The 15,444-nt window shown below is 35.7% G+C and overlaps 1 protein-coding gene across 5 annotated transcripts in view; it reads right to left on the minus strand.

The window, feature by feature from the left end:
- The window catches only part of PTPN4 (protein tyrosine phosphatase non-receptor type 4), a 175,299-nt gene that overhangs the window by 74,558 nt on the left and 85,297 nt on the right, over window positions 1–15,444 (minus strand). For all 5 annotated transcript variants that reach the window (XM_075093072.1, XM_075093071.1, XM_075093073.1 and 2 more), the window contains exons 15-23: window positions 14,403–14,561; window positions 9,227–9,386; window positions 6,152–6,235; window positions 6,010–6,066; window positions 4,475–4,631; window positions 2,821–2,987; window positions 2,171–2,261; window positions 2,026–2,087; window positions 1,118–1,264 (exon numbers count right to left, since the gene is read on the minus strand). In XM_075093072.1, the coding sequence (XP_074949173.1) occupies window positions 1,118–1,264; window positions 2,026–2,087; window positions 2,171–2,261; window positions 2,821–2,987; window positions 4,475–4,631; window positions 6,010–6,066; window positions 6,152–6,235; window positions 9,227–9,386; window positions 14,403–14,561 (1,084 nt within the window). The remainder of the gene's footprint in view (window positions 1–1,117; window positions 1,265–2,025; window positions 2,088–2,170; window positions 2,262–2,820; window positions 2,988–4,474; window positions 4,632–6,009; window positions 6,067–6,151; window positions 6,236–9,226; window positions 9,387–14,402; window positions 14,562–15,444) is intronic.

Raw genomic sequence — 15,444 nt, forward strand, 5'->3', positions numbered from 1 at the left:
CACACAGCCAGGGCTACTGTGAATGCTCCAGACTACAAACCCAATAACTCTGGAATTACACTGTGTGCGTGACCAGATCTGACTGTTTTGCTTCTCTTCAAAGGACAAAGCTGCATAATAGACACAGCTATTAAGGAAAAACTATAGCTTAAGAAAACCAAAACCAAACAACACAGAAAATACACCTGAGGTTTTTTTACAGCAGACAACATTCTTTTTAGTAATTCATAACTCTAATACTTTATTACTAGTACTCTATTTTCACACGTTTTTGTATGGAAATGACTTAAAGGACAATGACCCTTTCATATGATTAAACAAATGTTTATAGCCACAGAAGAGTATTTTATGAAAAAAATTGTAGATTTCAAGCTTATCAGGGATTCTCTTAAAGACAGCCATCAGGCATGGGATCGTAACACTACAAAGCTGTGTTAGGCCACCTTAAAAAAAATAATCTCTCTACATATCAAAGAAGTAATCTACAAAACTGATAGAACTTCCTGGAGTTCCTTCATTTGAAGCTTAGAGAAAAAAAATCCTATGAAGGTAAATTCTAGTTGCTTTTCACTTTACCAAAAAGAATCAAAGAAAAAAATATTTTAAGAAAGATGTGAAGACTTCAATGTATTTCACAACTGAACAAAGTTTAAATGTTAGCTACGTTAACAATACCAAAAGGTTTAAAATGTAAGAGTCATAATTGCAACAGTACTAGGAATGCACTGCCCTTATGGAAAAAAGAGTCATAGAATCATAGAATGGTTTGGGTTGGAAGGGACCTTTAGAGGTCATCTAGTCCAACCCCCCTGCAGTGAGCTGGGACACCTTCAGCTCGATCAGGTTGCTCAGAGCCCCATCCAACCTGACCTTGAATGTTTCCAGGGGTGGGGCATCAACCACCCCTCTGGGCATCCTGTTCCTGTGTTTCATCACCCTCATGGCAAAAAATTTCTTCCTTATACCTAGTCTAAATATACTCACTTTTAGTTTAAAACCATTACCCCATGTCATGCGATATGCCATAATAGTATATTCCTCTAATCTTTTAAAGGCTTATCACCAACAGATTTTTAGAAGATTATGCAAGTAGTATTTCAGGAAATCCTTTACTTACTCTGCCCCGTTCAACTTGAGTCGTTAACATTACAACCATAGATGAGCCTTGTTCCCAAGTCATCTGCCAAAAATCAGGACAAGTGTTTGGTAATGGACCTTGACAAGCAATGTACTGGTTTATTATTGTGGAAGAAGGGATTTCCATCTAAAAGAAGACAAAGTCACTATTTTAATTCTTACAGCAAATATAAGTCAGGCATCAGATATTTAGTGCTTAGTAACCAATACATTAAAAAAAAGCATCAACTATATTAATTCTTTTTAGTATAAGTTAGTAAATATGGATTGGCACAGACAAAAATTCTCCAAAGTATTTCACACGCAAAATTACTACAAAGATCCAAGTACACGTCACAAATTAACTGACAGTTATGTAGTTGCCATAATCAAGATTAATGGGAAAAAAAAGACACGACAGACCAGCTGGCAAAGAATTCAGGTATAAACATTTCACGCTCTGTGGGTTTCTGACACTAGCTTTTAAAATACTGATCCTGGAATTTAATTTAATCTGGTTTTTGTTCCTGAAAGGAAAAGTAAGTAGCTATAATTTTGTTGTACTAACAAGGGGGGGGGGGGGGCGCGGGATGTAAAAGTGCTGCCAGGTTAAACTTTACTGATGTTGAACACTACTGCCACATTAGCAATCAGAAGAGAATTAATTCCTCTGGTAGAGGTCTAGCTTCTCTTATTGCTTTTTCTTGGTTTCATTTACAAAACTATCTGCCACAAAGCATTAGCAAATTAAACATATCTACAGTAAATTTCAGATCATCTGACTACAGGTTTATCAGCCATGCTAGTCTGAACTACATTTATGAAAATGTTATTTTTTTAATCAACTCCTCCATTGACAAACTGCAAAACTACTTCATGTCAGAAGCTCCTTTGAAAAATACTACTCACATTTATATAATTTGCATTGATGTAGTCTTCATTACTTTTTAAAATAACCCGTGTAGCATCATCTGAAAAAATTTTTAGAAGGATGTTACTTATTTACTAGCCACAGTAGAATACATCTCACACACATACAAACACACATACTTACAAGGCGAAATGTCTCTGTATCTATTTTTGGAAATGTTTTGAGGTAATCTGGCACAAGACATTGTCATTCCAGGTTTTTTCCTATACAATTGCTAAAAGACAAAACTGGTGGTCAGACCATAACAGATGCAAAAGACCCATTAGCGCATTATTTACCTAGAGGTACTTTTTAGAACATAAATTACTGAGCAATGGTAGCTTCAATACACATGAAAATACTTTCCAAAAGAAAACACTACGAATTTTGTTATGGTGTGGGATCAATGAAAATAATCAAGACATCATCACAATTTGTTTAAAGACAAACTGAACGGTAAGTTTCAAGCTTCCACAAGAACACTGACCAAGAGAAAAGTCAATATTGAATACTGGTAAGGGAATTGACTGATACTGACATTCCACATTGTGATTTGGGGCAAGCAGATTGTGTTGTGTATAGGCATCTACCCACATTGCAGTTGTTCCACTACCTGCCCGCCCTGAGATGTCCTTCTGTATTTCAATAACTGCAGAGTGAATCCCGGGCCACCTCATGCTTTTGCTGCACAAAATCTCTTTGAGAGGTTCCTGCTCTTTCATGCTCTACTTAAAATAATTACTATCCCAAAAGACTTGGAACATGCACACAGCTACAGACAACACGGTACTCACATCAAACTGAGCCAAAACGGTTCCAGTGATAAGCCCCTCTGCTAGCTGAATCATGGATTCCCTCAGAGCATTATCATCTTGATGGACACCATCAATTGGAGATTTTTCAGGGATGTACTGGAAGTCAGGCTCGCTCTCCAGCTTCTCTTCCACAACATCATAGACAGCTATAGCAAACAAAGGTATGAACACTCTGACTGAACATGTTTGGCAAGTAAAGTTAACCAAGTCATTTATTTAAAACAGCAAAAAAAGACAAGTGTTTCTCCTGTAGAAAAAAAAAACAACCCCACACTGATATTAATCCCCCTCAGCAAGGGCAAGTAGCCTTTACTAATCATTATAATCCATGACATAACTGTTTTTTTGGTTTAATAGTAATTTTAAATGGAAGCACATCACTGACTGCCAAAATTTTGATCAAGACTCATGTTATACCCTACCCTGTCTGATGTAATTCCCTAATCTCAGATTCTCACATCATGCCTCTGAAGTCATTATAGTTGCATTTACATTTTTACTTTTAATTTACTTTGAACTTATTTTAGTCTTCAGTAATTAGGGCAAGATGTGCAGACCACCAGAGAAAGTGGCATTAATATATGTCATTATAATGGTCCCAATGCTGTAGGTATGCCCTGCCTATAAATAAACTGAAAAGTAATATGCATTTTATACTATACATAACAGACATGCTGCTCGAAAGCCCGTTTCTAAATGATGTCCCGTGACCAAAAGGAGGAAACTGGCAACTCCTCACTTCTACAACTCAAATGTTTTTCTCCAGAATACAAGGATAATCAACACACAAGTGGAAACCGTTTTAGTAAATTTGTAAACTAAGTTAAGTTTTATCTGAAAAAGAAAGTAAGCACACAAAAGCTGCAGGATAACTTACAGAATGACAGCACAAATAAGTGGGGAGTGCAACTAAGTGAATAAAGAAAAAAATGTTTATGAGGTGGCTGAGGTACTCTCCTAATTTCAATTATTCTGATTAAACATAATTATTTTTCATTTTGCTTTTTCCTCTGCAACTGTATTATAATTGGGATGTGCAGCAGAATTAAATCCAGTGACCATCTGCTGGCAATGCTCCAACGGTGTATTTCATGAATATTGCACAACCTGTTATTTAGACCACATTTTAGCATGTTCTTCTATTAAGCCTCCTCAAGTAGAAATGTTACCAGTCATTCTGGATTGTTTTAAGAACATATGGAAGGATTTTGCATGTATCAACATCCAAAGTCATCCAAAACACTGGGTGTTTGGTGAGAGGTTGTATTTTTGTTTGTTTGTGTTTGGTTTTTAGTTTCCTTAAGGGAATAACGGCAACCTCAGAAACTGCATTCAACATCCATATAGCTTTCTGAACATTTTTATATTTTTTATAACATTTTTATATTTTATAAGAGTGAGAACAAAATTTAAATTGATCTCTGACTTTCCTATTGATTTTGAACACTTAGTTATGCACAGCTCCCTAGAGTATGAGATTGATCAAGATTTGTATAATACAAGGAACTCAAGGAAGGGAGTTCATTCTTACAAAGGTGTTAAACATTCCATCTCAGGACACAGAAGAGAGGTAAGGAAATGAAAGCAAGGTGTGGATTTTTTTATTTTTTTTTAATCATTATGTACAACTCACCATTGGGTCGAACTAGGAGCACAAGTTCCCCTGAGTGTCTCTCACAGCTCGCTTTAATAAACATAACAACTTGATCATGGGTATGTTCTGCTATATCCCTGCCATTAATCAGTACAACCTGGTCCCCTTCATTCAAACGAGGGACACAGAGATCAGCCTGCAACGTGGAAACAACAAAAAAAAAAAAAAATCTGTAAAACAAGCCCTTTCCTGTTTCTCACCTTAAAATAGCCACTTAAAGTAACTCTACTTGCAGACTTGAATCCTAACAGCCTAGTTGCTATGGTTTCTGCATTGTAGTCAAATGATAAATTTAAGTGTTACACAATGCATAAGACAATGCCATTCACATGAACAAATTGATTTGCACTGGGAGTTGACTGTCAATATGACACGTTTTTCGGCAGCTGTTACTCCACTCCTCTGGTTGAAGTAGAAAACTCCCGTTTAAATCACATTTTGTATAGGCAATTAAAAAGCAGAATGTTCTTATCTTTGAAGTGAAGGAAGTAACACAGCAAAGCCGTGTCCAAATCAATTTCACAGGCTTAAATGCTTCAGGTGTGAAATATCACAACTGTAATGACAAGAGTAAGACAAGTACCAAAGACAATGCACAAATCCCAGGAGTCCCAGAGAGGGGAATCAGGTAATAAAAGTCATTATTATAATCATAGTCTAAACACCTTTGCAGAAAAGAAAGAGCACATCCCACCATCAAGTATCTTCTCCTTAGAGAGTGAATGTTTAAAGTATTCAGCCAAAATTGTTTATGTTATTAAATATTTCAGAGATAATAATTAATGGGAACAAGAACAAAGCTCTTGGGAAACATTTTAATAGTTAAATTGTAAAAAAAAAGAAAAGAAAAAAGAAAGCTGTACTTAAATGTTAGCAAAATATTAGCAAAATAAAGAGTCACTCAACTCTAAAAGGTATAAACAGAGCTGACTCCAGTCAGCTGAATACTAGGTCAGTATTTTTGGCAATCAACTGACAAAATATTGTGCCTCATTTGAAGATACTATTGATAGTCACTAAACACCAGTAACAACAGGCAATCAGACCTGATGAATGATTCATGATGTCTGATTTTAATCTAAGTCTTGGCTTTATTCAGCTACATCTGTCACTAAAATAGGAGAGATTTGCTACTTTAGTTATTTTTAACATGCTAAAAGACTTTTTCAATATATAATTTATGTGGAATTATATTAATGCCTATATTTAAAAAAGTAATAATATAAATGTATTTTTAGCATGACACATCTCAAGAAACAGTGTATACTGAACATCTAACTCCCTGTAATTTTCAGGAATTTAATTATGTTTCAGTTAGAAAAAATTTTGAGGACTCAAGAACTTTTTAAAAAAATCAAATAGGCCCATCAAACTCTTACCGCACATAGTTTGCTTTGTTAGGATAACGGTAGATCACACAATAATTTTCATAAGCAGCTACAAAATAATTTACAGTTTTGAATACTTCAAGACACACAGATATTGCTACCAAGTTTGTTTTTTTGATAACTTACAGGTGTTCCTGGAGCTACCCTGGACACTATTACTGGCATCTTCTGATCATATCCACCCTTTAAAAACAAATAAAATTAGTAATAAACCACAAATGTCAGAAAACAATCTTAATAGACATGAAAGAAGTAGATGTACTGTTACCTTTACATTGAAGCCAAACCTTCCATTTTCATCCGGTTTCATTCTGATCATAACAAGATTGTCATGGGGGATACCACCATTGGGCTAGTAAACAAAAATTATATTATATTAATATTTTATGTAATAATTAGATATTATATTATTTTATGTAATAATTTTGCCGTTTCCTTAAGTAACTGCTCCTGGACACTTAGGAAAACATCAGGTAATAGTGCAAATGTCTTATTTTGAGTTTTGCATAGAAGGGAAAAGTTACACATTTAGAAGCCTTGGTCATAACAAAGTTAAAAATGTGTTCTGTCAAAGCAAGCTTAAAGTAAGAAACAATATTAGAAAAGACTAACTGGCTTCAAACAGTCTTAAGAAAAGGTTTTCTAAATGGAAACTCCTTAAATTCATTTTAATTAAGACCGCAGTAAGAATGTAATATGATAAAAATAAGGTAATTGAACATATACTTTTGTACAGCAATATGATGGCAGTAAGCAAGGACTGGTTTGGTAACAAAACCTTGGTTCCATATCCCCTATTCCACTTCCAGTGTAGTGGAGTATGAGGTGTGACACACGCTCTGCACTGTTCAAGCTCTGACAATTTTAGCTGCTTGCTTTCTGGTTTCATTCTGATCACACCACCACTGTTAAAGGAACTACCAATAAACTGGGGAATACTAGATACTTTTTGCATCTGGAAAGATCAACTTTGTGCCACTGAAGTGACTTCTAGTTTGTTCCCATCAATATTTATTTCACAGACTCAACATTAGCTAGGATTTCTACAGCAAGGATGCAAAGTATTATTAGCTAAATTTGTTTCAAGGAAGTTTTCAATGTTACCAAATACAGCCAAAACATAAGACTCATTCAGAAAGGAAGTAAACAAAACCCCTTATTAAAGCAAACATTTCTATATGTAAGAAAGTTCAAAACCTGGAAGTTCAATAAGTAGAGAAGTCCGCTCAACTTGGCTCATGAAAAGTTAACTCAATTCCAGGTGTTTTAAGCTCTAGGTTAAAACAAAACAAACGCCCCTGAACACATTCATAGCAATGGAATGATGAAAAATTTGGGGATGGAAAGGCAAGTAACAGCATACGGTATGTTAATGAGAAGGAAGGATGCTTAGGAAGCCTGATCACATGCAAATCATTTTAGCTTATGTTCACTGGCACAGGAGACCAGACTCAGGCTCCTGGGCCAAACGAACTACAACTAAGCGCTCACCTGCAGCCTTTGGAAACTTTTGTTTCACTGCATTCCCCAGACGAAAAGGGAATAATAATTCCCTGCTCTAAGAGGCTATTTTGAACAGCTGTTTATAAAGAAAAACCAGAAGAGAGCACCACATATTATCATTAACGTGTTTGACTGAAGGGAGTCCTGGCCACACCTGTTTTCAAATACCTCCGGACATTCTCAGACCGGATACTTAGAGACTGCAGATGGAGTAAGAAGTTGTCACTCCCATACCTGCCCTACTACCTTCCTAAATACTCTCCATATATGGCAGATGAAGGAAATTCAGTAGCTAAATGAAGTCAAAATGGTGAGGGGTCTTCCTTAAAATATTTGAGATGGAGCAAAAGGGACTTTAGGGGTAGAGGAACACAAAGTGCGTTCTGGTCAGAAAAGCAACTTTGGCGGGGGGGGAAGGTGTGGGACCACCCAAAACCAAAAAAAACAAACAAAAACCCAAACCCACATTCCAAATCCTAAATTTACAATTTCACAAATTTTCAGAGTCATGCTGTGTTCCTTCTCTAATACCCAAAATAAAAAGCCATCAGCAGACCAAATTAGATCTTTGATTACAACAGTGTACTGCCTTAAGTGAGGCTGCATATATGTGGCCCTCTGGACCACAACAAACAATTACATTGACAACACACAGAGAAAAGGGAATCTCATTCTCACACAGCTGTGTTGGTTTTGCAGAACTAACAGGAATTAAGAAAACAACTGAAAGTTACTTTTTATCAGTTTGGTAAAGACAACTGAATATAGAGCAGAACAACTTTGAGTAAAGTAGTGTTATCTTTCAAAACAGAACAGTACTTTAATATGACTCAGGTAAGAACTGACAGAAGACAAAGCTGTTAAAATTTCTGTTTCATTATTTAATTAAAGCAAAATTTTTCACAACATTCCCAAACTGCTCATAAACTTACAGGTTTCACTTTTGCATGTTCTATTAAAGCCTCAGCTATGAAATCAAATATGGGTTTTATGGGACTCAACTTTGTAGCGAGGCCTGAGAGAAAACCCTAGGCTTAGAGTTCAGAATGCAAATAAAAATAAACCAAAGACATTTCTAAAACATCAATTTTGGGAGCTGACTCATAATTTTGAATGTCTGAGGTTAGCAGAACTACTTATACAGTATTTGCTAACAACTAGATGTTAACTGTCCTGCAAAACATCTTTTGTCCCACATGAGTACAAAAAAACCATTTGAAAACTTCTGGAAGGACAAAAATGACAAAAACGGTCAGTGGTATCTCACCTCAGGCAGAAAATAATCAGCTGCTAGCTTACTCGTCTAGCACATGCTTAAGTGCGGAAAAAGAACTTTTGCTCAGATTTCACATTCGTTGTCACAAGTCTCTTGGTAGAGTCTCTTTCTTGGAAATTCTGATGAGAAATACAACCACAGTTCCAAGAAGCCTCTCCTGACAAAACTGCTCTAGAAGCTGGTAGGCACTTTTAGTTTCAGGCTTTTTTTTTGATAAAAGCTAGATTAAACACCAGTGGTAGTATCTGCAATGTCTTCTTTAAAACTGATAATAAATGACTTCTCAAAGAGGAGGTTGGTTAGAAATTTCTGCATGTGCTGAAAAGCTAACGTTCATAGGTAGACATTGCCTATCTATCCCAATTTAGTCATTTGATGACAACTGACACAGGCCTGCTCCAGCAGGTGGAAATAAATAGTGGGAGCTAGCAGAGAGACAGTATGGAAATGCTGCAATGTAATGCACAAGCACAACTCTTCAAATGAATTAGAGCCAAGCTCATGAAAAGTAGGATTATCATGTTGATAAAAAGCAGAACAGTTAAACTGGATCCAAAAACTTACCGTGGACTTTTCAGGTGATGAAGGAACATCAAATGTTTCATTAATATGGTTATCCAGTTCTTGCTGTGAGTGTGAATGATAAATTTGGTTCCAACTGTTCTTTTTAAATTGTTTGGGTGGTAACGCAGGAGGCTGCCCATCTACAGGAGTCTCTTGAGATCTAAACACCAAAACAGAAGTATGATTGGAATGATTATGAGATATTGACAGTTCTTTCGGGGTTCCAAAAAGCTGAAAATGCCAGAAGAACCTCAAGAGCTTGAGAGCTGAACATCTGCATTTAATTTTACAATCTCAAAAATGCACTGGGGTGGAATATATTGGAAGTGTATGTTTGGAGATGTTACTGCTTTTTTTTTTTCTTGACAAGCAACTGCATACAGAACCAGTAAGTTCATCTTTTACACATGACTTTTTTTTTTAAGTGGTTTTAGTAATCTTATAATATTCCTATATTAAGTGGGCTAAAATTCACTGTATTTATACTCTGCACTCTTGCTTTAAAAAAAATATTTCTAATATAGTCATTTATTATGTTTTCCTCATAAAATCAATTAGCTTGCGTCTTAAATTAATGCCTGCAATTTAAACTTTAAAATCAGACACAGTTAGCATAATAAAGTGCTCCTACACTAGTTTTTGGCTTTTAATCTAAAAATAGGATGAGTGCAAACTGAAGACAACTCAACTGTCCCCCTGTATTTATTTGAAAAGCCCATTGGAGATGTCAGTGTTACATTTTTCAATTTAAAAGTGTATGTATACATTTCAAGAGAACTTTGGGTTTTTTCCCCCGTCTTGAACATATTCCCCTTGAAATATGAGCAGCTTTGAAACATTTGTAAAAAATGGCATTCATCACACGCATTTTTTAGTTGAGTTATAACACCATTACTGAAGATGAAATAGCAGTAAGTTCTATTTCTGTTTTAGATCTGCAAGCACTCTACTGTAGATTAATAAAAATGTTCTCTGTGTTTATGCATTATATGGATGATTTCCTTTTTTAGTCCTTTTGGAATAAAAGCTTAACTGTATAATTTGTATTACAAAAATACGTGATTCATCTTTCATTATATGGCTTTATAATTAAGAATTAAGAACATTTTGAGAGGCCCAAAAGGACAGTTAGCACATAGCTCCCTTTAACTTACTTTGAATGCCAGTTTCTAAGCACCAGAGAAGACACATGCCTTCCTCCCCGTGAACCACATTAAAAGCTATTACGCATTTTAACAACTTATGACAACAGCCTACTGATACTAGTGGCAAATCCAGAAACCACCAGGAATGAAGTTACAGGTTACAATTAAATCTAAAGAGAACTCTACAACCAAAAATGGGTGCCTCTGTTCTTTCTTTCACCCACACCCACGGACCCTTCCCTGAAGCGCTTCGCTGCTCCTGCCCTGGCTAAGGCCACCTACCAAGCAAGAAAAAATACACTGACTTTTTGGACAAGCCTGGGTAGCTCTCTGCTGGTTTAGCAATGTGAACTGGGTCATCACAGGGTCGACCACCACCACGCGGGGAGGGAAGTACACTCCCAGAAGCCAGAAATAGGACACTGCCTCTTTCGATATCAGCAAGCTGTAGCAGTACCTCAGAGCATAACATCCCTCTAAAAGCATGGGGAACCACGTGAGTAGTACTGCTGTATTTAACTGGTCTAGCCACAATAAACTGTTAGCAGGGTAAGACTCTCCTTATGAGACAGCATAACATTACAAGTTGCTGCAAGTTAGAAAACCTAAGGCACACATCAAATGCCATACCATGTAATTTGTTTCTATGCAATTAGAGAAAGGCAGATACATGTTTTCAAATAAAAAGAAATCAGATCACAACTGTCTACAGTGATTTCAAATAAATGACGAACCTCTTTCAAAAAAGATGAAAATTACATGGGAAATGGAACACACTGAAAAACAGTGTTTTCCTTTTCAGTTTAGTCAATTTTGTTAGGAAACAAAATATTGGTAATTTTTTTTGTCATTATATGAAAACAGTACATTTGAAAAGATCTAGTTATATTTGTTCTGTACATTTTTGCTTAATTTCAACTTTCAGAAAAGATTTTTTTTCATGCAGCGTTAAAAGAAATAAGTACTAATTATTCAGTATCTGATGCCTGAAGAATATCATGTTCAAAACCCACTTGGTAATAAAAATAATATTTCTTAACACTTCTGCATGAAAGTGACAGTAGAAAGGGCATATCATCCTGATATCTTATTTTCAGGATAAGCAGCTTTTCTAGACTCAGTTTTGTGGAGAAAGAAGAATATAATGATTGCTAACACTTGCAAAATGAATTTAAGGCAGCTATAAATTATTTAGACATTGACTTACAAAGATCACCCAGAGCTTTGTAACTGCCTATGTATTTATTCATTCAAGTCTGGCCAGCACAGATTATTCAGCCTTTTAAGTGAAGGGCATCTAGTTATGTATTTTCCTGCAAACAATTACTCCTGAGAGTTTTAAACTGAATAAAAGAGGAACAGAAAACATGAGTAGAGACACAAAAGAAGTAATTCCGATAAAAGTAAAAAGTAGGATCTTATGTTTGACTAGATGTCTTTACATACACGTCAACAAACACAAATAAATTCCCGCTGAACATACAAACTTATAGAAAAGATTTGAAAAGTTACTTAAGCGAGCATTTTAGAAGCGGCAAAGTACTGTAATATATCAGCATAATGAATTGTGAGAACTAACAATCGAGCCTTGGGCAAAAACTTCATTGCTTTATATTTGCCCAGTCAGCTTTGAATTTCCTTATGAATGCGTAGACAATGGCAGTGAAAGCAGCCTATTTTGCAGGCAAAGCAGCTCTCCGTTACTGCATTCAGCAATTTACATAATAATAAAATAACACAAACCCAGGCACTGGCAAGCTTTAGGTATTTTTGTTACAGATATCCGCCCTGACCTTCTAATATATTAAGCAAAGGTTTCATACCCTGCTCCCGCCCCCGCCCCCCCCCCCCCCCCCCAATTTATTAAGCTAAACACCTATCCCGTGCTTTTGGAATTTAAGGTTATAATTACCTCAGGGAACTCCGAGCAGAAATCTCTCAATTTAGTTTTGAATAGCACATGCAGATGAAGAAGAAACGTGGAATAAAGGTTGTGTTAACTAAGCTGTAATATCCTTCTAAACTGCACTGAAACTCTGATTTCCTTTGCTATGGTGACTCCAAGCTCAAAGATGTCACTAAACTTACTGCCTGTCAGGTTAGCCCCTCTGACTTTGTTACAGATGTAAATTGGATCAATAAATAAAAATTCCTAACCAATTAGCAGATGAACTACTCAAATCTCTTCACTCAGAAAGGTCAAATTGTTTAAGAGGTACCTTTTTGAAATGTAAAACAATACAATTTTAAATTATACAGCTAACATGAACTTCATGACTACTACTTACTTCTGTAAATCTCAATTTTTGAATCAATAACATCACCTGAAACTTTCAGAAGACCGTAATGAGGTTTATGTACTTTTGTCAACATCCTCATTCTTAAAATTATCTCATGCTAGATATCTAAACTGGGAAATTAAATTCCACTGTTAAGCTTCCAACAAGGGGGAAAAAACAAAAAAAAAGAACAAAACTTAGTGATTAAGAGCAATAACTTCTCTGCTTGGGCACAAAAAGTGCAAAATCATGAAAAAGAACAGCCACAGTGTGTAACTAATGTACAAAACCACTTCCTCTCTTTTTAAGACTCATTTCTATGGTGACTTACACAACAAATCAGGTATTAAATAAAGAAAACCCAAGGACACTCAGGAACACCTTTTACAGCTTAACTTAAAGGTACATGAATAAAAGAATATTTAAGAATTGTGCTTACTTCACTGTGTCACTCTACCATTAAGTAAGCATCTCTCGTAACTGACCTCAGCTGGAAGCCTGGGAACAGAAGGAACCTGACCCTGTGTGCCCTTTGTGCAGCAACACTAATATGAGAAAATATTCACAACTGTTCCAGTTTTGAGACTCCCTTGCCATGTGAACAGGTTAAAAAAAGCCTACAAAAAAAGAGGACTTTATATTATTAGGCCAAATTAACTCTGAAAGCTAAAGAACTAGCTGATGGTCAAATTGTAACTATCACACTCTATTGTAAAAAGTGCATTGCGTTATTTTACAGAACTTTAAAAATGTTGTATTCTAGTTCCATCCCCAAAGTTACACACAGTTAAAACTGAAGGTACAGTCCAAGTAAGGTTTTAAAATTGTGTTCAAATACCGTCCCAGGGTAATTTTTCCTGAGACACCCGATTTGTTTATAAACATGTAATTATGTATGTGCTATTTTATAGTTCTCAAATGGTTTTGAAACCATTTGCACAATTTCCTTGCAAACACAGATTCTACAAAATTATGAGGGCAAGTTTAGCATTACATGTAGAGCTACATATAAGAAGGTACTGTGGCAGTGTTAATACGGTGTATATTGTTCACCTTTTCCCCCAATTAATCTGTACTCTGGCTACAAGTTACTGAGTATTTCAAACCTGATTAACTCTTTCTTGTTTGTCATCCTTCAGGATTTAATACACAAGAACAGTTTTTATTTCGCCCACCATAGCGTAATAAACTTACAGCATCAAGAAAGTTCAGCATCACAAAAAAAGCCTGATAATGCTATCTTAAAAAAATAAAGATATACTCTATAATAATATACCAAACTTACTAGGAACCTCAGAATTCTGGGGTGCTAAAAAGGTATTTTGGCCACAAAATTTGTAAAGCTCCCTCATACTTCTGCATCTTGACAAAAAACCAAAATTTACAAACTCATGAGAGTTAAAAACGTTTATCACAAACCAACATACTTCAGTTTTAGCAAAATAAATAACTTTCACTTCCACATCCAGACACTGATGACCACATTGCAGCAAACCAACATTATGGGTGGGTGCACAGGGACTGTATTGTCATCCCACACCAGGAACATGTCAGATATAGGTCTTTACTTCTGTATCATTTAGTTTTCAATAAGACCTATACTAATACTCCCTAAAGAACAGCTACCTTTTTATGAGATTTTCTGGCTCTCCCTGACCCAAACGTTTAACACTAAACTCTTAATGGAAAGATTTAAGAGTCATCTTCAGAAGCCCTGCATGCTACTATACAGTAATGACCAACCGAACTTACGGTGATGATTCCAGTATGATGCTATTAGCCTGGGTGGAAGATGGAGATCTGTGATTTACAAATACTTCACTTGGGGAAGCGTGAACTACATGGTCCACTAAATGTCCAACTGATGAGGGTCGTAACCGGGCTCCTTCTTGAGTGAAGGCAGAGTTGCGACTAAGAGGGAAAGCACAGCAGTGCAATGGGAAAAGAATATTATTAATCTACATTTCTTACACCGCTACAAAGGAATGCTAAAATAATTATTTCCTCTCAGTGCAAGCGTATGTTCATATACATATTTTTATTAAATCAGGTTTCAAAAATCACTGAAACCTGTTGTCAGATCAACATGCTATTTTCTTTTTTTTAACATGTTCAAAAAATAAGCACTAAATGGCTAATGTTTTTCTTTTTTTTTTTTTTAATTAAAGAAACCTGAAAGCATTATGGTCCAAGAAACAGGCTACTGGACTGACAGTCCAGTCAATGAGAAGAAAATTAGTCTCCAAGAAGAAAAACCCTGGCTCTGTTCATGGCAGAATTTAACCTGAATCCATTAAGATTAATATTTTTATCCCCTGCATCTTTTCCTAGAAGAATCATAAGCTTTGCACTGACAGTCTTATAATTTCTGTGACCCAAAATTTTCCCATCTGAAAACTAGTATAGTGACACAGGCATCTTTCATAAAACACTTCGAAACATTCATTATTATGTTATGCTATAAGCATCATTATTACACAATTTCACAATAATTTTTATATGCTACAGATATTTACAACAACAGCCTTTTGAATAATATGCTGCAATATAAAAGAATCTTAAAACCTTCTGGTTTATGCAATATAAAATTGGATAAAATCAATTAATAAGTCAGCTTCAGCACACTGAGAAAATTAGTTATTTTCCAGATGAAATCAGGAATGGTTTTCTCACTAACTATAAACATAAAGCAGAAAGCTCTATCATGTGAAAAGAGCGAGCTTTGAAAGGAAATGCAGAAAAATTGAGGGGATAAAACCTGCATAGATATCTGATTAAGCAGTTTTCCCCAATG

The sequence above is a fragment of the Phalacrocorax aristotelis genome, chromosome 5 (genome assembly GCF_949628215.1).
Source record: "Phalacrocorax aristotelis chromosome 5, bGulAri2.1, whole genome shotgun sequence".
In the NCBI taxonomy this organism is placed as follows: Eukaryota; Metazoa; Chordata; class Aves; order Suliformes; family Phalacrocoracidae; genus Phalacrocorax; species Phalacrocorax aristotelis.